Below are 22,574 nucleotides of genomic sequence, written 5' to 3'. Positions count from 1 at the left end.
CTATATATTCAAATAAGCACGATAAGCCTGTATTTGAAAGAACAAAATTAGCAAAGTTTAGACATATTGTCTTTGTCTTACTAAAACTGAAAAGAATTCTAGGATTAAGGTTATCTATCTAGGGGCACAGTACTAAATTAAGGCAACCCTATCAAGCTCTTATTAAATGCCATGTAATAAAATAATAAAAATAATTATTACCATTTACTTAGCATTACTGTGTATGAGGCATGGTAGTAAGTACTTCATTTTATATTATTTCACTAAATCCTCATAATCACAATCCAAAATATTCTTATCCCACTTTACAGATAGGGAAACTGAAATTCTGCAATTTAAGCAATTTGCCCATAGTCACCCAATTAGCATGTGGCAAAGTCAACATCAAAATTGTTTCCAACAAGTCAATTATGCTGCAAACAAAATGTCTGCCCATAATAATTGGGACATTTTCAGTGTTTAAGTAAAATACAAACTTTTTAATATCTAAGAGCAAATACACATAAACACATCCAATAGTCATTTAAAAATACTCTAGTTAACAATAAAATCAATTATTTTATTCTATCTTAATAGGAGATTAACATTTATTTGGGGCCCATGATTTCATTCCTAGTGAGCATATGAAATATTCAATTCCAATGAGCAACAAACAGTAGGATCAGCACACATTTATTTTGACCTCTAAGTCATTACATACATTACAACACATTATGCCTATGAAGAATAATTAACCTCTTCATTTTTTACTTTTAGTAGTTTTTGGCACTAAATGTTTATCAAGAAAAGGAAATAAAATATTCCATGTCACTATTCAGTTTAAATCCACAAATATTCCAAGTATTGACTATGGACAAAGATTAAAGTAGGCCCTTAGGACTGAGTGCTTGAATGTAATGATAAATAAGACCTAATTTTGCCTCTAGGTTATCCTCAAGTTGGAGAGACTATATAAACAAATAATTATATAAGGCAAAATAATTATGAAGTAGAAACATAAACCACATTTTGGGGCCCACCAAAAAAGCTGCAATTAATTCTTAGGGGAATTATACATGGAAGACTAAATAAATAAAGTGGTCATGGCACCACCTTACCATACTGGAAAAAGTATGAGCAAAGATAAAAATGCATGGAACTTCACACATAGTTTGCTCTCCAAGAGATTATGGATAACAGAGCATGACTACAACACAAGGTAGTGGTAAAATGTACCAGGAAATGAAGCCTTCTGAAACCTGATCTCAATCTCCTGATCAGCTTGGCCTTCCTTGACTTTCCCTCACATGTTACATTTCACCTGAGTCAAACCCCACTATCCTATGAACACACCTCCTACCCGCCTACCTTCTTTTCTCTGAACTGAATTCAGAGTTACCTGCTTGCTATTCTTTGTGCCTCATATCTTCCCATCTCCTAATATTTAACAAAAAAAAAAATGTTTAAAGCCTTTCCTAACCTACCTAGTCGGAAAAAATCTTTCATCTCTTTTTTTTTTTTTTTCCTTAGAGATGGAGGCTCACTTTGTAGCACAAGTTGGAGTGCAGTGGTACAATCTTGGCTCACTGCAACCTCTGCCTCCCACGCTCAAGCGATTCTCATGCCTCAGCCTCCCCAGTAGCTGGGACTACAGGCGCGTGCTACCACATTCAGATAATTTTTTGTATTTTAGTAAAGACGGGGTTTCACCATGTTGCCCAGGGTGGTCTTGAACTCCTGAGCTCAGGTGATCCGCCTGCGTCAGTCTCCCAAAGTGCTGGCATTACAGGTGTGAGCCACTGCGCCTGGCCTCATCTCTGTTTTGTGTGTATCTTACTTTTGTTACTTACATAAATATTGTCCTCTTAATTGGACCATAAATTTTTGCAGGTAGGTCCTCTCTAATACATCTTCAAATTATTCATTCACTCAACAAATTTTGTAAGCATCTACAATAAGCCAGGTACTGAGCTGGCTGAAGATGAGTAAGCACAGTCCCTGGTCAAAAGCAGCTCCATGTCTGACCACAGCACAAAGGAGTGGTAAGAGGATAAGCCTTCCTTAAAGCCATACTACCTGGGTTTGAATCCCAGCTTCTCCACTTACTACCTACATAACCTAACCTCTTGGAACCTCGTGAAACAAGGATGATAACATCAACCTCATGGTGTTGAGAGCAATGAAATTCATTCCACTTCTCCACAGCTTTTTGACACATAGTGGGTATTCAATAAATATTGTTCACTTAAACGCCATCACTAACTGACCAAGAAATGAGTATTTTCAACATAAGTAAGGAAGTCTGGAATAATGAGGAGGTTGTTCCCTTAGTAAAACTGTCTAAATTTCCAAACTTGTAAAATAGGCAGCAATAACAAAAAAACCCTTCATAGTCAAGTAGTTATATGGAAAGGTTTGTAAATGATGGGAAAGCCTCTGGAATTTCTTCTGACATCTACAATTTTCTAAAAAGTGATTATTCTACCTAGGTAAATTGGCATAGTTCCTTGGAATCTCCCTTTTTACATTAAAGAAAATATGTCTGACCAATGGTAGTTGCTGTTTGTTTGTACTTCTAACACAATTCCCCTCCTCCCTCCATCATAAGACAAGAAGTTCATCCTCCATGAGAGACTTCTGTACAGTAGCACAAGGCAAAAACTGACACAGCAAGTACTTAAGTCTCCGCTTTTCATTTTATGGTTATGTGAAGATACAGGAAGACTTATCAAAGTAACATTTCCTCTACTGGCAGGTCCCTCCCTAATAGAACAACAGCAGCTACCGGGTTCAGACACAGCCCAGCTCCATCACTTACTGGGAATTCTTGGGCAAATCACTTAATCTCTCTAGGCCTTACTGTCCTTCTCATATGTAAGATGGAGCTATCATGGGGATATTAGATGACTAAACCCTTGAAGTGTTAGTACAGTCTCTGACATACAGTAAGGACTGAATGGTAATTCCTGTTACAAAGACTGTATTTCCTAGTCCAGTTCCACAAATGATATTGGGACTGGATGCCTCCAGAGGGAGCAAAAGAACCTCCAAGCTGGTTAAGCAGTAACTGCTGAGCAGAGGGAGGGATACTTTTTGACTTTTAAGAGTCTTGGAATTTAAAACATCAACAGCCTTAACCACCATCAGTGGTACCTAGTAACATATACAACCACAGGCCGTTCTCTTCTCCTCTTTCACAAACTGCTAAAACTTCCTCATTCAGGACTCAGGTTCAGACAAGACTTCCTTCAGTAAAGATTCCAGTCTGATATAAAAGATAGGGGTAAAGTGCAATGACAGGAATGAGAAAGGACTAGGAGAAGTAACTAGATTGGAAGTATCAGACATAATTAAAGAATGAGATCCTCGCAACAACCCTCCGAGGTCTTGATTAGTATTTCCTTCTTTTGGTGTGCAAATAGGAAGAAAGAGGTTAAGTAATTTGCTAAGTCATTGCTAAGTGACTTCAGTGTGCTGATGAGTTCAATTTAAATCCAGGTCTGCTGTCCTGCAAAGCAGATGCTCTTTCACTCTACCACACTACAGGCAATTACTTTGCCTTCTACAGGTCAGGACTGAAACAAAGACCTGAAAAAGAACATGTATAATCAACAGTTAACTATTTCACTCTCTCAATTTCATCAACAATATACCATTTCCTCTGCAGTTTCACCAAAAAGATATGAGCTACTGAAATCTCTACAGTCTCTTGAAATTAAACATGTCACTCTCCAAACACTAGAACATATACCAGCAAATAAATGTTTCTTTGTTACACACACTACAATATATGCCTAACCCATCGTCACGTCACAGGGAGAAAAAGAATCAGGGCACATTATACATAGAAAGGTAGCTAAATTTCAGCTATAACAGGGAGAAGATAAAAGGATGCTACAGAAGTTGGAGAAAAATCAATATGCTTTTCTTGCTCACTGCATTCTAGAAATGGCCCAAGGCCAGTAGTCACCTGGTAATGGTCACTGGATTTGACAACTGTCTCTAACAGAGAAAGGTTTCCGTGCATCTAGAAATAAATTCAAGGCCAACTTGAATCAGTAATTCTTTTCCTCCAAAATACATTCAGGTTACCACAAGAAGTGAAGCTTGAGGTAAAGCTATATGGTAAACACCAGAGTGGCCTTGTTTATTATAGTACACAGTCATGGAATCAATAGCTAGATTATGCTAAAACCTCTTGCTTACAAACTCTTATTACTCATTTGACAAATGTCTGTTGAACACGTAAAGGTTCTGAGTAAACAAAAATGATCCACAATCCCTTTTCCTATAAACTCACATTCCAGCCAGGAAAAAGGTTGTTTAAATAATCAGCTAAAATACAGTGTGACAAGTGATACTATTATGCAAGCCATCTGAATAAAGGGCTCCCATAAGAGAGCAGGGAATAATTTTTGCTTCCTGAAACAGTCAAAAAGGCTTCACAGTGTTAAGTGTGTGCATGTGCTGGCAACCACACTGATAATGCCAACATTAAGACATGAGCCTGGCCTCAGCAAAGGCATGGAAGTAAGGCAGTAGTACACACAGAGTCAAAGAATGGAAGAATGCTGCTTGTGGCTGCAATGAACATATGTATCAAATAGCTGCTAACATAAATGCTTCTAGGGTTCAAATGAATGCCAAAAAAGCACCAAAGGAAATTTGACAAGAAGTGTCAACTAACACTGCCACAGTGTCTGAAGAGCTTGGAAAGGCTGTGATAAACTGGAACAGACGTGCCCAGTTAAGAAGAGTAGAGGCTGTATGTCCCAGCCAATTGTTGCCAGGTAGAAAGTTGTATACTCAACCAAGCCTTATGATTTTTCAAGTGAAGACAGAAATCAGATTTATCCAACTAATAAAAAGTAATTTTTAAGACATTATACAAGCCACACCAAAATGTATCTAGAGTAGCTTCAGCCTGCGTGCTGAGAATCTGCAACCTCTGATGCTGAATATAAACTGGAGGAAAGACTGGGGACAGACCGTGAAGGGCCTTGAATACCATGCTAAGGAGTTTCAACTCTACATTGATCTGTGTGTATCATGAAATAAGATGAGCATATAATGTATTCCAGAAAAGCGTCGGTCAAACTGTTTTTAAGAAACGCTGTTCAAGCGTGTCTGAAATGACTGGCTACTGGCATGATGGACATGGGTCACAAAAGAGCCTGGAAATTGGGTAGACCAGTTATGAGGTAATCAAATTTGTCTGGATGAGAAATAACGAAGGCCTGGTCAGCCAAAGAAATGGAGCGCAGAAGATAGCCTTTAAAGAGAGACCTCAGATACAGACTAAGTGGGGGCTGTGGAAAAGAGAGAAGAGCAAGAAAAGACGGCAGGAGGGCACATCTGAAGAGCTGCATCAGAGAGCTCTGTCCAGAAAGAACTCCAATGCTGTGGTCTTCCCTCCTGCTTCTTATTTCTGTTATGGATTTCTCAAACATCAGAATTACAGAATCAGTCCTCTCCCAAACTGAATGTAGGTATTACTACCGCAGACTTAAAAAACAAACAAACAAAAGTCAATCTCTAACTAACTAAACAGGAATAATTCCTAAACATCTAAGGAATTCAGCAGGTTAATGAAAACAAGAATTCAGTTTGGTTAGGAAGAAAAAAATCTATCCCAGGAGTAAAGGTCACCTTCATTTACAGAATACATTTTTAGGTAGATGCCTAGGATTCTGGCATGATTGATCACACAGACAGACATTCAGAAACTGTTACTGAAATTGTCAGCTTTCTTCACTTGAGTCTTCATATATGTATATTCTCTATAACAGTTTTAAAGGTGTAGCATTTTAATGAAATAATTGGTTTTTCCTAACATTTTTGACATGTTTTTCTTAGCAAGATTTACCTCTGTGCTCTAACTGCTTCAGTTCATAAGTTTGGCAGAATACTCTTTTATTTTCAGCATTTTCGGATATATTTTTCTGTCAAACCCAAAATTCACTTCCTTATATTTACTGAAAATACAATATATAACCTGAGTAGTATGTGATACCATACTACCCACCCCCCTCAAAATAGTGAAATCAAAAACTGTTTCCATGAGGATATAGGTTAGGATCAAATCAAAAGCTGCTTCCATACACATGCACAGCTGCATCTGAATTCAAAGTTTAGATGCCAGCTATTTGTGTGAGTGAGCTTAACCAGTTGATCTTCTGCACGGTTCCTCTTGAGCTTATTAAAACTAAAACTATGTGGTAAGAAGACACAGCAAAGCCTGCAATACAGCGTCCAGAATGACAAAAACAAGAGAAATGAAGAGGACTTGGAAGACCACACAAAGAGGGTAGGTTGAGCTAGCATACATAAATGGGCAACTATAGCCTCTCACTTTTTAAAATTCAGTTTCTTTTCTATAAGATAATCATTCTATCCCCCAACTAAAGTTAGTTATACATTGGTTCGATTATGCATTTCTGTGCACCAGAACATAAACAATACAGCTTTGTTTGACAAAGAATAACTTGATGGCGCCATATGGTGTCAACTTTTTACCTCAGTGTCATTGAAAACTACAGCAGAGTGATGGAATGCAGAATTAAAGAGGGTCTAACAACAGATAAACTTGCTTACCTTTAAGTTTATCCCTAAACCCATGCCTTAAAAGTTTATGCCATAAATTTGGGCTATGACTAAACTTAGGCACGGCCTTCTAATAAGAAAATATATAACAAAGGATTGAGTGAAACAGTCACACAGAAAATAGAAACCACTGCTCATTAAACCTTCAGAGTCCTTTTCTATGGTCTAAAAAGGGAAAAGTGTTATTAACCAATTAATGATAGTATGTTACAGATAGTGCTGAGAGAAATTCAAGGAAATCAGTATGTCATACAATAGGCAACACTCTTCTCTACATCTCTCACCCCCAAAGAGATTGTTTGTCACTCAACCGTAAGCTTCTTGAATAAAGGGACCATGTATTTATTCATCTTTTTATCCTCCACAGTACTCAGGACACCATCTGGTATAAGTAGACCCTTGGTAATGGCTACCAAACTGGCAACTAAAATTCTCTAGGAAACAAAGTTCTTATTCAAAATCAGCCTCCAGGCATACTGAGAGCTTTTGAAGGTACTGTCGTACAAGGGAAGGGGAAGAAGCTTTACAAAAACAGTAAAGGATGTGGTGTTAAATGAGTCTTCTCCCAAAAAGTGAGACCTGAGGTGGGCATAAAACGATAAACAGAATTTGTACACATGGAGGCTTAATATGGCAGAACACCAAGAAAAGAGACCAGATGGAATGATTAGGGATTGTCTGATGCAGTAAAAAAAAAAAAAAAAAAAAAAAAAAAACTGTCTGAGAGAAATGGAAGAAGCGAATGCTGGATAGTTTTGTTTTGCTCATTTCAGCACAGGAACAGGACACAAAGGGCCAGAGCTCAGTTGGAACTTGCAGTGGAATGGCACATCCATAAATCACTGGGCTGGTTCACAATATCACTACCACCATCATGCCTGTATTATCTCATTTGGACTGCTATGAAAATGAGTTTTGCTGCCTATAAAATACTAAAGGACTAGAAACCAGAGACTGAGCCTATAGGGACTAGAGTCTTCTTCAGTGACATTCAGATTATTTTCCTTCAAATTAAATCTTACAAATGACCCCAATAAATAAACAGATAAAATCTGAACTGCTCTTGTTACAGGAGGTGCCCTGAAATTCTGCTTGAGGGCTTCCATATAATCACTGTGGTTGTAAAATTTGTACAGGTGAGTCCAAACTACTCACTTGACAGAAAGGTTAGCACCCACCGAGACAGTGAACAGAAGAGCCAGAACTAGAATCCAGGAATGCCAACCCTCAGACAAGGGCTCTTCCTAGTATATTCCATGTCGCTTTTAAAAACCAAAGGAAGAAAATATGATTCATACTTACCATCTCTGTTCAGCCATTGCTTTCTTGTTCTGTACAAAAGGAGCTTGTTGTGGACATATGGCAAAAGGAACTTGACACACCAGCTCTCCACACCCAGTTTGTTTTCAACCAGGACTATGGGACTCCGGTTATACCTAGCTTCAGGACATGGGATCAGGCCAATTTCATCTCTTAATATGTAAAACATAAAAAAGAATTAAAAATAAGAATACTAACCTTTTCAACATTTTTATAATTTCAGAGTATTTTAAAAACCCCACATATTTCCCCCTTCCTTAAAGATATTATTTAGCTAACTTACTGGGATTGGTAGATGTTAATAGTGGCAAGGGTATGGGAAAACGAGTATGCTGTACTCTCTGTAGACAGGAGTGAAAACTGGTCTTGCCTTTGGATGGTAACTTAAAAAAAAAAGTCTTTCAAAATTTTGAATGAACATACCTTTGATCCAGCAAGTCAACTGCTCAGAAATTATCCCATACCAAAATATATGAATCAGATGTTCACTGCAATGTTGCAACAAAACTAGAAACAATCTAAATGTTTATCAATATAAGACTAGTAAAATAAATATGGCCCATCCACATAATCAAATCATTAAAAAACAATGAGGTAGATCTGCATATGCTGATATAAAAAAGTTGCCAAGGTATATTAAATGAAAAACAAAAAAGCAAAATGCTGAACACAGTGTATAGCACAAATCCTTTTGTATAATTTCTTCAGAAGATACATAAATGCATTAAAAATTTTTTTGGAAAGATAAGACATTTTTGGAGAGAGAAAGGTGTTAAGGAAGGATTTTATTTTTATACAGTTTCAATTATCTAATAACTTGTATGTATTTCTATTTTTTTAATGTTAACAAATGTGTTTATGCTTGCTTGCTAATAAATGCATATGGACCAGAAACAAAGGATCAAAAAAAGTTATTTTATCAGTGAGATTTTGGGCCATTTTTTCTTCTTTATACTTTCCTGAATTAAAAAATCACCCAAATGTTAAAACACAAAATACATTTCAGAATTCAATCATTTTCATCTGTGGTAGCATCTATATCCCTCAATCCACCTCAACTTAAGCTGAAAATCTGCATTAAAGGCAGAGATTTAATAAACAATATGTGGGGCATTTGACTGACTTAGTAAATGAACCAGCAAACATAAAAAATTTGTGCAAAACACACTCACATGCCTTTCAACTCTAAAGAAAGTTATAATTCTTGCCTACACAAAGGATCCTTTCTCAATCAGAATGTCCTCTGTTTAATGAATAACGAGAAACTTTTTAACAATAAGAGTAGTTGAAATAAATGTTTTTAGAGTGTCTATATAAATATTTTAAACATGTCTTTAAAAAGCAGAATAATGAACTGGTTTTCGGAGTTTGTGTGTGACATTATGTATTATGTCCCTGGCATCCCCTTACCAAAAACACAGTGGTTTGATAGACCCAAAAAGAGGGAAACAGGTTCAATTACAAAGTAGGAGAAACACCCTGTCTTTTTGTTCGGCCACTATCACAAATTGGTAGGAGGCTGTGGATTTAAAATCAAACCCCTCCTGGAAACTAGACTGGATAGCTTAGAGGTAATCTACTTTCTACTGATCACTTCATTAGTGACACAGGGATTTATCAATAAAAAGGATATCTTAGGGGTTGCAAGACACTAACAATTCTTTCAAGCCAATTTAACTCTCAAGAAGGCTGTGGGATCTATGGGTTTTTAGCCTTAAAATTGGCTCAGTTGACTCAAAAGTGTTTTGATATACTATATCAATACTATCATAAGTTTTCTGATTAACTACAATATACTGGGTACTTTGTTATGTTCTAAAATTCAAAAAGAATAAAGCAAAGTGGTCTCAGACTTCAAAGAGCTAAAGTCTTGCTGGGGAGCTGTGTCAATATCCATAATAAAATGTTACCACTTTACCACTCCAATAATATGAACAAAGTCCTATAGGAAGAATATGGACAAAGCTGAAAGAGCACCTGAGGTCAATGCCCAGTATTTCAAAATATATTTTTGCATCTCTATTTGGTGGTATCCTGAAATCTATCTAATTCATTATTATGACCCCTAGCCGTATCCGGCTATATTTGACTAATATATGACTGAATCTCTGGTATATTCTGATGTTTGTGTTTTACTACATGAAGAATATTAAAAAATAAAGTAAAAGTAAGTAAGTAAATAAACTCAATGTGATTATTTCAGGAAATTCTGTTCTCTGAGATATTTCAGGAAATTCTGTTCTCTGAGATCTACTTATAACACTTCAAAGAACTGCAAGATTCAACAATATAAATGTTATAGTAACAAGAATAAAAGAATCCTGTTTCCAGGTATGGTTTGTTTTGGGGGGGATTTTTTTTTTTAATTTAAATTCACAATATAAAAACCTATCTTGCTCACTAATTAAACTAGGATTAAAATGCCCAACTAATAATTTGGTATCTAAACTACAGAAAAGAGCCATCTGGCACAATTAAAAAACACACTGCTTTGACTGGCTGTTCTTTCAAGAAATACTTTATTTTTATTTTTTTATTTTTATTTTTATTTTTTTGAAGCGGAGCCTCGCTCTGTCGCTCAGGCTGGAGTGCAGTGGCGCGATCTCGGCTCACTGCAAGCTCCGCCTCCCGGGTTCACGCCATTATCCTGCCTCAGCCTCCTGAGTAGCTGGGACTACAGGCGCCTGCCACCGCGCCCGGCTAATTTTTTGTATTTTTAATAGAGACGGGCTTTCACCGTGGTCTCGATCTCCTGACCTTGTGATTCGCCCGCCTCGGCCTCCCAAAGTGCTGGGAGTACAGGCGTGAGCCACCGCGCCCGGACAAGAAATACTTTATAAAATAAGAATGGCTTGGATATAGCAGGTACCCAATAACTGCTTCCTGAAAAGCTGATTATCCTTGTATTTTAGTGATAATATTCAAATTAATAGTTTTCACTTCTTGACCCTCTAAAAGAACATTATCTCTGATTTTCTCCTAATAAAGTATACTGAAAACAGCATGTGTCCAAGTCCTGGATGGAAATAGATATATATACACATACACACATATACATACATATCAATATCATGTCATTTTGGCTTCTATAGACTTCAATGTCCTCATCTGTAAAATGGTAGAACTGTATTATATCTCCAGTAAGGGAAATGGGCTAGATTTCATCCAGCTTTCAAATTTTATGTCTGAGAAACCTAGCAGCTATTTTCACGTAAGGAGAATAAAAACAGTCTTAACAGATAATGTAGGGCACTAGGGGGAAAAACACATGAAAAGAGGTAGTAGGGTGTAAAAACAAAAGTACTTGATTGGAAGTCCAGAGTTCTAGTTAGTTTCCATTCTATCTACTGACAAGCAATGAGAATTTGGCAAGTCACTTGCCATCAGTATCCTCATCTGAAATACAGGAATAGTATCTTCCCTGCCTGTTATGGAAACCAAATAATGTCACGTGAAGAAAGTGGCAAACTACAAAGTGCTAGGCAAAGATGAAATACAGTGCCATTAATCCATTTAAGAGCCTTTAGTCCACCAGTAGAGTGTGTTGGTTAATAGATAATGGAAAGCCGAGGCAAAGAATTTAAGCCTTTGTCAAGTTATGTGACCCTAAGATACAGTGTTATGCTGCTTCCTAAAACACATTACATGTACTTTGTAAAGACAAATAGGTCAGTAAGCTTCCAAATAATAGTGTGTTTGACTTCAGACTTCTGTGTCTCATCCTGTAAGTCACAGTCCACTTTTTTCTAGCCAATTGCGAATAGGATTCCTTACAGAATCATTTTAAAGTTGGAAGGGACTGCGTTCCTCTGTCATTTAATCTGATGAGGAAACTGAGGTCCAGTGAGGTTTATGAGGATTACCTAAGGTCATATTGCTAGTGGCTAAGTTAAGAATCAGGGCCTCCTAATTCTTAGCCTAAACCCGTGAAACTAGAATGAAGAGCAAAACAGGATTTAGATCAATTCCTTCTATTTTTCTGGAAATTTAAGTTCTAATTCTATACTCAAGAAACACTGGAAAACTCAGGAAAAAAAAAAAAAAAAACGAAAAGTCACTTGCAATCCCTCTTTAGCTATTAACATGTTTGGGTATATATCTTTTTTTTTCTTTTTGGGACAGGATCTTGCTCTGTCGTCCAGGCTGGAGTAACATGGTGCAATCCTCACTCACTGCAGCCTCCAACTCCTGGGCTCAAGAAGTCCATATATATATTTTATATATATATATACATATATATGGGGGGGGTAGAGAGAGAGAGAGAGAGAGGTAATCCCACTATGTTAACCAGGCTGGTCTCAAACTCCTGGCCTCAAGTGATCCTCCCACCTCAGCCTCCCAAAGTGTTAGGAGGTGGTCTCCTAACACAGGTGTGAGTCACTGTGCCAGCTGGGTATACATCCTTTTTTCCTAGGTATTTTCAAAAACTGGGATCATATTGAACATATTCTATAATCCTTTAGGGAAAAAACTGAGCAATCCACATTAAATATTTTCCCACATAATCAATTTTGATATTTTTAATAGTTGCAATGAATGTGCTATAAATATCAAACGTATCTCTAGTTATTTCTTTACAAAATAGTCTTATGAGAGGAATGTTTGCACTCTTTCACTACCAATAAATTTCACTTTTTTACATTGTTAGGGTTCTGGCCATTTATATTCCTGGTATTTAACAAGGTATTCGATTACCTGCATAACTAAGAAGATCGTAGGATTTTTTAAGATATAATGGTTTGGGATGGCAATCAAGTTCTAATGGTGCTCATTTTTTAGGTTATCTTCATCACAGGCTGCTCCAAAGGCAGAGCAATGTGGAATAAACCAGCACATTTACTTAAGATCACACTATGATACATCTCTCTGAGTGCTTCACTTCACAATGGGGATCCATTCACTGGCTTCCAGATGACGTTCACAGTTCACTTAACACTGATACTGACTTTGTTCCTCATGTTTAGATAGCTTCTCCTATCTATACTTCTCAGAAACACCATCAACTAGAATAGAGCCACTTATCCACAAAAGTTGTATCAACCAGCTTACCTTCTGGGAGAGATGGATGGTACCCAAATACTAAACGTGAATCCTGTAATGTGGAGCAACCAAACAGAAAACAGTCCAAGGATTCAGGAAATGGTAAAAACCTTTTAAATCTAAATAGTAGTTATTTTGGTTTTGTTCTGCTCCCACCCCCCAAAAGAACTGGAACTCTTTCCAGCATGACCAAAAAGGAAAGCTAGTAAAATATCTAAATGAACTGACCCTTGCATATTAATAGTTAAAATTCTCCTGGTGATTTAGATACTTCAGAAACCTTATAGGCTTTCTCATTAATTCCAAAGATTATCAACTTAATGTTTCACTGAAATTATATTACTGACCTTATTTAGAAAAAGCTACACAAATTACTACTGTTTATTGTTTGTTATTTGCCATGCACGGTTAGGTTTTACATATACTATTTTATTCTGCACAATAATCTCATAAAGCAGGAATTCTGACCCCATTTTACAGATGAAGAGTCTTGTCTGTCTACTCAGTTAATAAATGACAAGCAAAGATTCAAATCCAGTTTGACAACTTAGACTGTCAAACTCTAAACTCAAATTTTTACACTATACTACACTATTATTTAAATAAATAAAAATCAGATACAAGAAGCCCAGTAGACTCTGGCTTGCTATTCTTCAGTTCACCTTGCAGACAATCTAAAACTGCCTTTCATTATTCTTTACTAAATAATGTTCACTGGTGCCTACCCATTGCCTTAGAAGTGTACATCCATGAGCCAGCTTTTCTTCACCCCTCATGTCTCATTCAGTTTAAATGCTATTGCCTCAGAAAGAACTATCTTGACCTCATACTCTAAATTAGGCCTCCATGTTGTTAATCTAAGTACCCTTCTTACTTTTTCTGACTCTTTTCATAATCTGTATGTTGACTGCTTAACATCCCATTAGGACAGGGACCATGTCTGGTTTGTTCATTAAGCCACCCAGCTTTGAACCCTGTATACCCAGAGACCAGCATTGTGCCTGTCAAACAGCGGTACTCTTTTGCAGAACGTATGAATGGAATGAAAGAAATTAGAGTCAAGGATTTCCATAATCTGGCCCTACTGTACCTTCTCAGTCACAGTTTGCGTCTTTAAGTCAATTCACTGCTCCCTATGGAGGTCTCTGGCTCCCGCTGAGACTACAAATCCTACCCAGACTTTAATATTCGGCTTAAAACCCATTTCCACTAGGAGCCCTACCCCAGACATAACCAGCCTCCTCTCCACTTCTATTAGACTCCCATAGCACTTGCTCACCATGCTGCTATCCAGCTTTTACTATAAACTACTTTGGAGTGTTAATTTACTATTCATGCAGTTGGTCTTAGGTCTCATCTACACCTGCACTACACATCACAGTAGTCACTGGGCACATGGAGCCACTATGTACAAATCAATTTAAATTACATAAAATTTAAAATTTGGTTCCTGTCCATATTAGGGACATTTCAATTGCTCAACAGCTACCATGGCTAGTGGCTACCATAGGGAACAGCACAGACATAGAAAATTTCCACCATTACATAAATTTCTGTTAGTGCCTTGAGTTCAAGAACTGTATTTTAAACTTCTATTTCACATAGTAAAGATGGTACCCACAACACCTCATAAACAGTGAGAGTTCAATATTTAATAGAAAAAACAGTAACTTGCTGAATAAGATAATTTTAACATGACTATTTACATTGTAAACTGTTGTCTTCTACATTAGCACACGGTCCATACACTAAGTTAAAGACTATCCCTACGTCAAGTTTACAGTTTTAGAGAATCCGATATGATTATCTAAGAGTCAACCATACAAACAGCATTTATATAGTATTATCCAGTTTATAAAGTGCTTCATATTCACCAATTATTTGGCCAATATATTTTTGGTGAGGAACACAGAGATTCAGGGAAGGTCTAATATTTATTGAGTGGCAACTAAGTACCACTGTGTGAGGTGATTTTCCTGTGTTCTCATCAGCCTCACAAGATCAAGAGGAAACTGAGGCTGAGAGAAGGTACCTATTCACATCATACAGTAACAAAACCCACAGTTCACCACTGCATCCTCAACTCCTTCTGGCTAAATATTTCTACATAAACAAACTCAGTGTATTCAATGAAGTAGATGTTGGCTAATAAAATTACAACCGACCTTAAGTTTGGAGAAGGAAACTTTTATAATACTGAAAGTGTAATTAGATACAGTAAAGTTAGATACAAACGTCACAGATAAACAATGCTTTTTTTAAAAGAAAAGAAAAGAAAAGAAACACAGCCTCTTTATTTTGGGAGTAAATGGGCTAAATTAAGGGAAGAAAGTGCAGGCAATTTTCAAAAGCCCAAATTATAAAGCACTTAAAAAGATGCATAGTAATATTATTGAAAATAGTTTTACTGTGGGGCATATGTACTCAAATATAGCTGATGACTAGTATTAAACAATGAGGTAAGCTATTCAAATGTTTAAGATCCATATTACAAATCATTTCATTATTCTGAATATCCAACTTATCTCAAAGTTTTAAATCTCGAATGAGTCAAACCCTTATTACTAATAAATTATACATTGAGAATATATTAATGAGGTTTCGCAGTAGAAAAAGGATTAGGGAGGGGCATTAAAGTTCTTTAAGAGTTTCCGTAAATGTGATCCACAAGAACTGGGACGTGTTCCAAACTGCACTGTGTTAAACTGCCAAGCCAATGAACATTCAATCTTGGTTTCTTCAAATATAATGATGCTCTTTTAGTCTACCTCAAAGAAGAGAACATAAGATGATTATGATATTTTGTATTAGACTTCTAATCTCTGCTGTAATATCTTCTAGAAAAATACCAGTGATGAGAAAATACACTCTTCATTTGTCCAACTTTTTTTTTTTTTTTTTGAGGTTGTCTCTTACTTGCACTAAGGCTCCCATTCTCAAAAAGAAATCGAAAGACTGATATACAGCAAGGCATCAAAGCATTCTTTAGAAGGCTCAGCAACCACTATGGATACTGCCAGGAAATCATTCCACTCTCATTTTGAAAAGGGCAGCAGTCATAAGGGGGAGGGAAGTGGATGCTGTCAGAGGTGGCAGGTGTGTTTTGAGGCCAGCAGTGTTTTGTTTTTAATGTGGCACAGTTGCACGTCTCCAATTCTGTGCCACAAGGGAGCAAACATCCGAGGGCTTCTTAACTCTTTTACAATCATCTCCTTGGAGGAAAAGAACACTTTGGTAAGATACAAGTTTGGCAACTTTTTTAGGCAGAAAAGCTGAACCGGTTAGAATACTTAAAAAAAAAAAAAAAATGAGTTCCAGTCTAAAGAATAAAAGTAAAAATAAACTCCAAAAACAACTAAAGTGAAAATAATGCAGAACTGAATGCCATGTTTCTTTTCTTTGAAGAGGAAGAGGTATGGGAAAGGAGGTACACTGTTGCTTCTTCCCTACACCTTTGTATAATGGAGATCTCTCTGTTTTCTTTTCACTTGTTACACAAAAGCAAAGTGTTACAAAAAGTAGACTCTTGTGGTATCTTCCAAGAGTACTTCAAGTAAAATGGAAGAGATACATGTGTCAGTTCTGCAGTGTCCCGTTAAAGAGGGCAGCAGTGCTGGGATAAAAATGAGTTAACATGCTCCTTGTAACTATGAATCCGCTTATGCTAAAAGTATCGAGGTTTCATTTGCATTATCCCAGACTCCACACTGCGCCCACAGAAGCTTCTCTTGAGAATGCTCTGTTCACCTTCAAAACACAATGTTTTATCGGAGTCACTTTACAATTTTGTGGTAAGTAAGGCGAAAGTCAAAAGCAGCCTCAAACCACCTTTAGTTAGTAAACTGAGGGGTTTAGGGCTCACTAGGACTAAGACGATCGGTTACCCCCTCTTGCCAATGACCGGGATGAATCTCAAGAGTTGTGTTTACAAGGCATGCACAGACCCACATTGTTGTGTGCGTCCGTGTACCTTAAACAGAGAAAGGATGTGGACCTACGGGGGAAGTCTTTGGAGTTTCGTGAACTCCTGTGAAAAGATGGGAAGGGAGAGAGAAAGTCGTTCCGTTTCGATTTTTCGAGGTCACTTCTAGGGACTCGTCCGCGAGCGCGTCCCGGTAGCGGAAAGCCCGGCCAGCGGCGCCCGACACGGCTCTGCCTCCTCCCTAGAAGGGCGCGTGGGCCAGGACCCATGGTCAGCCCGCCGCCCGAGGTCGGGTGGACGTTTGGCCCCGCCCCCGCCCGCTCCCGACGACCCTCGGAGGTGGCGGAGGCGCGCGACTCACATGTGCGGGTTCCTCCTGAAGGCGTTAGTGATGTCCTTCACCACCCGCTGCACCAGCACCGCCACTTCCTCGCTGGTCTCGGCCATGTTGGCGGCGGCCGCGACTGTTCGGGCGCGCCTCCGCGTGAGCCGGGCCGCCAGCAGGAGTTTCGCGGAGATCGCGCGCGCGCGCGCGCCCGCGAGTGCGCCGGCTAGGCCGCGCCCTCGTCGCCGCAGCCGCCGCCGAGCACTTCCGGGTCAGCCTGTCGGCGGCCTGTGCGTGGCGTTAGGTAGGGCTGGTGGCTTCCCCGTGGGTGGAGGGGTTCGCCTCCGCGCGAGTAACGGACTTTCTAAGCGTCAGAGAAGATGCTGCACGTGTGTTTGCAAAGTTCTCTCAGGCCGCCGATTTTCTTATTTTAATTTTTAGGCCACTCGGGACCGAGGAGAAAGGGAACCTCAAGACACACTCCCCGAGAGTCAGACACCTGCCTGAACACCCCTGGCCAGGTCCCCGGGCACTCCTGAAGGAATGTTCAACTGAGGGTGCAGGGCCTCTTAACAGTTAGTCTAGTCCCGGGCGTTTTTCAGAGCTTGTCCGCTTTATTTTCCCTGCCAGAGAGATGAAGAGGTCCAGAGGCGTTGCGGCGGAGCGAGTCCCTATTTCACCGTGTTGGTGACCTCCTTTCTAACTGCCAATTTTGGTCTCTGAACCTGAAAGCAGCCCTTTTTAAAAACATTAATGAAAATTCTTAAATTTATTAAAGGAAGACAAAGGAAAGTGAAGGAAAAGTTATTTGCCATCTGGATGTAGGAAGTAGAAATGAAATCGTTTTTAAATTTTTCGATTTCATTTTCTACTACATTTGGTAGCCTTTGCGTCAATTTTGGAATTTAAAAAAAGTATGAAGACTCTGACAGGGTTTGCTCATAACAGCAAAAATAAATTTTTGTAGGAAAAACGAGCTTTCTAGTTTATTTAGGATTTTGAAATGCCATAACTAAAATTTTTGTGTATCAGGTTTTCTTTTGCTCCTCTGTGGTAGAAAAATCTGGCTGCCTTTAGTTCAGTTTTATTCTTCCACCCGTGAAATCTGCATCTTTGGCTAGGTGCGGTGGCTCAGGCCTGTAATCCCAGCACTTTGGGAGGCCATGGCGGGCGGATCACGAGGTCAGGAGATCGAGACCATCCTGGTTAACACGGTGAAACCCCGTCTCTACTAAAAATACAAAAAAAAAAAAAAAAAAAAATTAGCCAGGCGTGGTGGCGGGTGCCTGTTAGTCCCAGCTACTCGGGAGGCTGAGGCAAGAGAATGGCATGAACCCGGGAGGCGGAGCTCGCAGTGAGCCAAAATCGCGCCACTGCACTCTAGTCTGGGGGACAGAGCGAGACTCCGTCTTAAAAAAAAAAAAAAAAAAAAAACCAAGAAAAAAAGAAATCTGTATCTTAAAAAACTTAAAAAAAAAAAAAAAAAGAACGAGTTCATGAAGTTCATGGTGTGTTTAATGTGAACATATGCAGAGCATTTGTGGTCGTTTTTATGATTGTAAAACTAAAAACTATCCATTGCATGTAAAGTGAATAAGAAATATAAACGAAAAATATTTACTATACTCGGTGGTATTTCCTGTGGGTATGTTTATAAAGGCTGGACTTGGCCTTCTAGTTGCAAAAGAAGTGAGATAGGATCGGGCGTGGTGGTTCACACCTGTAATCCGGAGGCAGAGGCGGGAGGATCACGAGATCAGGAGATCGAGACCATCCTAGCCAAGATGTTGAAATCCCGTCTCTGCTAAAAATACAAAATTAGCTGGGCGTGGTGGCACGTGTTTGTAATCCCAGCTACTTGGTAGGCTGAGGCCGGAGAAGCGCTTGAACCCGGAAGGAGGAGGTTGCAGTAAGTGGTGAGCCCACCACTGCACTCCAGCCTGGCGACAGAGCAAGACTCCATCTTAAAAAAAAAAAAAAAAGGAGATAGAAGTTTCACAAAATGGTAGCCGGTGAGGTGGGACAGATTTAAGAATTAGTAAAATTGGCCGGGCACGGTGTCTCGTGCCTGTAATCCTAGCACTTTGGGAGGCCAAGGCGGGTGGATCACCTGTCAGGAGTTGGAGACCAGCCTGGCCAGCACGGTGAAACCCCGTCTCTACTAAAAATACAAAATTAGCCGGGCGTGGTGGTGCATGCCTGTAGCTTTGGGAGGCTGAGGCGGGAGAATCGCTTGAACCCTGGAAGATGGAGGTTGCAACAAGCCAAGATTGCGCCCTGCACTCCAGCCTGGGCAACAAAAGAGAAATTCCGTCTCAAAAAAAAGAAAAAGAAAAAGAAGAGTTAATAAAACCAAACAAACTTTAACCAATAACAAGTTCTGGAGTGAAGCAGTGAAAAGAGTGGAATGTGTGTGTTTAGATTCCAAGGCAAAAGACAACTTTAAATATCCTGTTTAAGAATGTAAGACCAGTTCTTAAATTAAAATTCTTAAACTTAGTAAGTTTTCTTAATCAGGATCTTGCATCCTAATGGCAATGGGAAATAAATCCCAATTTCTGGAGGCAGAGATCAACGCAGCACACTCAGAAATAATGATTTTCCCCCAAAGGCTTTATTTAACAGGGAAAAAATCAAACTTTGTCCCCAAATTTTGATGTAAAACAGGTATTTCAGAAACAGAATTCCTCTGTGTGATTCTGTGTATGCCCTCTCCACATGCAAACTCTTTATAGTATTTTTTTTTTTTTAAGAACTGGAGCATAATTAGAACTCTGAGCCAACTCTCTAATTTTACAGATAAGAAAACTGAAGTCCAAAGAAGATTTGAAATTCATGAATCCTCAATAATGATATATATGTATACAAGAATAGGGTATAATAAATTTAGCGTGATTTTGTCGAAGAACTACAAGATTTATGTTCATTTATTGATAATAAAATACAGTAAATAAATGCCCAATGAGAGGGGATTGATTAAATTATAAATTTATATGGTAAGATGCTATTTAGATAATTGAAAATCACATTATAAATAGAAGAATATATACCAAAGTGTTAGAGATATTTTCATAGGACAATTTGAGTATGTAATGTAAAGAGCAAAGTAACACTTGTAATTTAAGAATTTTTTTTTTTTTGAGATGGAGTTTCACTCTGTTATGCAGGCTGCAGTGCAGTGGTGCAGGTTCAAGCAATTCCCCTGTGCCAGCCTCCTGAGTAGCTGGGATTATAGACACACGCCACCACACCTGGCTAATTGTTCTTAGTAGAGACTGGGTTTCACCATGTTGGCCAGGCTGGTCTCGAATTCCTGACTTCAACTCCTGACCACCCACCTTGGCCTCCCAAAGTGCTGGGATTACAGGCTTGAGCTACTGCACCTGGCCTAAGAAAAGTTTTTTAAAGTATATATTAATAAGGAGCTGATATATTTGTTAATTAGCCAACTATCTCATGTGCGTACCAATTTTCTTACAGTTATATTGATTTTTTTAAGTGATCGTATCTATTATTATCATTTACATGGTTGTGAATCTATTTTGGCAGTCTTCCTACCCACTCCCAAAAACCATACGTTTCTTATTTTAGAAGACTAATTGATAATAGAGGAAAATGTGGATATGTAATGACCAAAACAAGTACCAAATACAAATACAATATAATACTAATTTCACATATACAGTATAATTTTTACATAATATAGATATAATTGTACATATATATAAAATAGATGGGGGGCTACAAACTAAAATGTTAACAATGATTATCTCCGTATGATAGAATTGAGATAATTAAGACCAATAAATATATATTCTTTATACTTTTCTGGATGTCCCAAACTTTTACAATGAAAAACCTAATGTATGTCTTGAGGGCCCTGGAGGGAATGAGGACAGTGAAGTAGTTTTAATGACTTTTGTGAAGAAATTAAGATGCCTTGTCATCCGTTTCCATCTTTGCTTTGTATTATTCTGCTTACATTACTGACATGTTGTTTATCACTCCATTTATTTTTATTTGAATCCCATTTTCTGATAACATCTTACAAAATAGAATTCAAATAGTACTAAATATGTTCTACCGTATGCTAGCTATTATTACAGAAAGAACAGTCTTATTTCCTCCATTACAAAAATTAAGTAGCCAAGTGCAGAGGCACACTTCTGTAGTCCTAGCTACTCTGGAGGCTGAGAGGATTGCTTGAATCCAGGGGTGTGAAGATCAGCCAGAGCAACAAAGCGACACCTCATCTCAAAAAAAGTAATGCCCAATTTTGAATGGCTTATTATATTGTCATTGTGGTTACCTATATCTTAAATTTTGCCAGACCTCAGCCCTATCCACTATCTTAAAATCTAAAATTTAAGAACTTACTAGCAAAGAAATAGGAGAAGGGTAACAAAATATTAACCAAGAAGCCACGGTATTGATGTATTTTATGGATTCTTAAGAAAAATCAACAGAAATGATCATCTTTAAAATTTTTATTAGGCCAGGTATGGTGGCTCACGCCTGTAATCCCAACACTTTGGGAGGCCAAGGTGGGCAGATCACGAGGTCAGAAGATCAAGACCATCCTGGCCAACACAGTGAAACCCTGCTGTACTAAAAATACAAAAAATTAGCCGAGCGTGGTGGCAGAAGCCTGTAGTCCCAGCTACTTGGGAGACTGAGGCAGGAGAATGGCGTGAACCTGGGAGGCGGAGCTTGCAGTGAGCCGAGATCGCACCACTGCACTCCAGCCTGGGCGACAGAGTGAGACTCCGTCTCAAAAAAAAAAAAAAAAAATTCTTAAAGATTATTTCAAGAAAAGTAATAGAATTTAACAAATATACTTTAAAAGATATGTACATTAAATTTAGGACATTTGTATACTCTTTACTTTGGTGTGTTGGTTTATTTCCCCAAGTATGACTTACTACATATTCAAGAACTATTGAAAACTATACAAAACCACTCATGCGTGGTAGTGCATCTATTGTTATAATTAGTTGATATTTCTAGCTCTTTATTATTCCAGTTGTTGGGATAAAAATGAGAAAATACATGTGATAGCATCTTTAAACTGAGAAGCACTGTTCAAGTTATTATTCATTTCTATGAATAAAGAAAGTGTCATTACTAGTAAATCCATATTAAAACATAATAGTAAACTAAGGCTAAGCTAGATAATTTCAATATGAAACTTGTTTAACACTTTTAAAGAGAATTTTTATACTGCAATTATAATTAAAGCATGAACTTTTTCTATGCTGACAAAGTATGTAATGTTATCAAGATGATAATAATGAAGATGACTTTAAATGACCAGTTTATGCTGATGTTAGAACCCATGAAGATACAGGGATGAGGATATTAGTTACATAAATGGTTTTTGTTGCT

General features: G+C 38.1%; 1 protein-coding gene across 7 annotated transcripts in view; it reads right to left on the bottom strand.

Annotated features, from left to right (window-relative positions):
• Window positions 1–17,417, bottom strand: part of PTAR1 (protein prenyltransferase alpha subunit repeat containing 1) — a 51,169-nt gene extending 33,752 nt beyond the window's left edge. For 2 of the 7 annotated variants that reach the window (XM_033237134.1, XM_033237133.1), the window contains exons 1-2: window positions 17,226–17,389; window positions 7,885–8,054 (exon numbers count right to left, since the gene is read on the bottom strand). In XM_033237134.1, coding sequence (XP_033093025.1) covers window positions 7,885–8,054; window positions 17,226–17,311 — 256 coding nt within the window. In that variant the 5' untranslated portion in view covers window positions 17,312–17,389. Of the gene's footprint in view, window positions 1–7,884; window positions 8,055–17,225 lie in introns of all 7 variants that reach the window. The other 5 variants (XM_033237129.1, XM_033237130.1, XM_033237132.1 and 2 more) reach the window with 4 other exon arrangements.
• Between the last annotated feature and the right edge of the window lie 5,157 nt (window positions 17,418–22,574).

Source organism: Trachypithecus francoisi, unplaced genomic scaffold, assembly GCF_009764315.1.
Source record: "Trachypithecus francoisi isolate TF-2019V2 unplaced genomic scaffold, Tfra_2.0 Lachesis_group16, whole genome shotgun sequence".
Taxonomy (NCBI): domain Eukaryota; kingdom Metazoa; phylum Chordata; class Mammalia; order Primates; family Cercopithecidae; genus Trachypithecus; species Trachypithecus francoisi.
The sequence above is the reverse complement of the archived record's forward strand: the minus strand, read 5'-3'. Positions and strand labels throughout refer to the sequence as shown.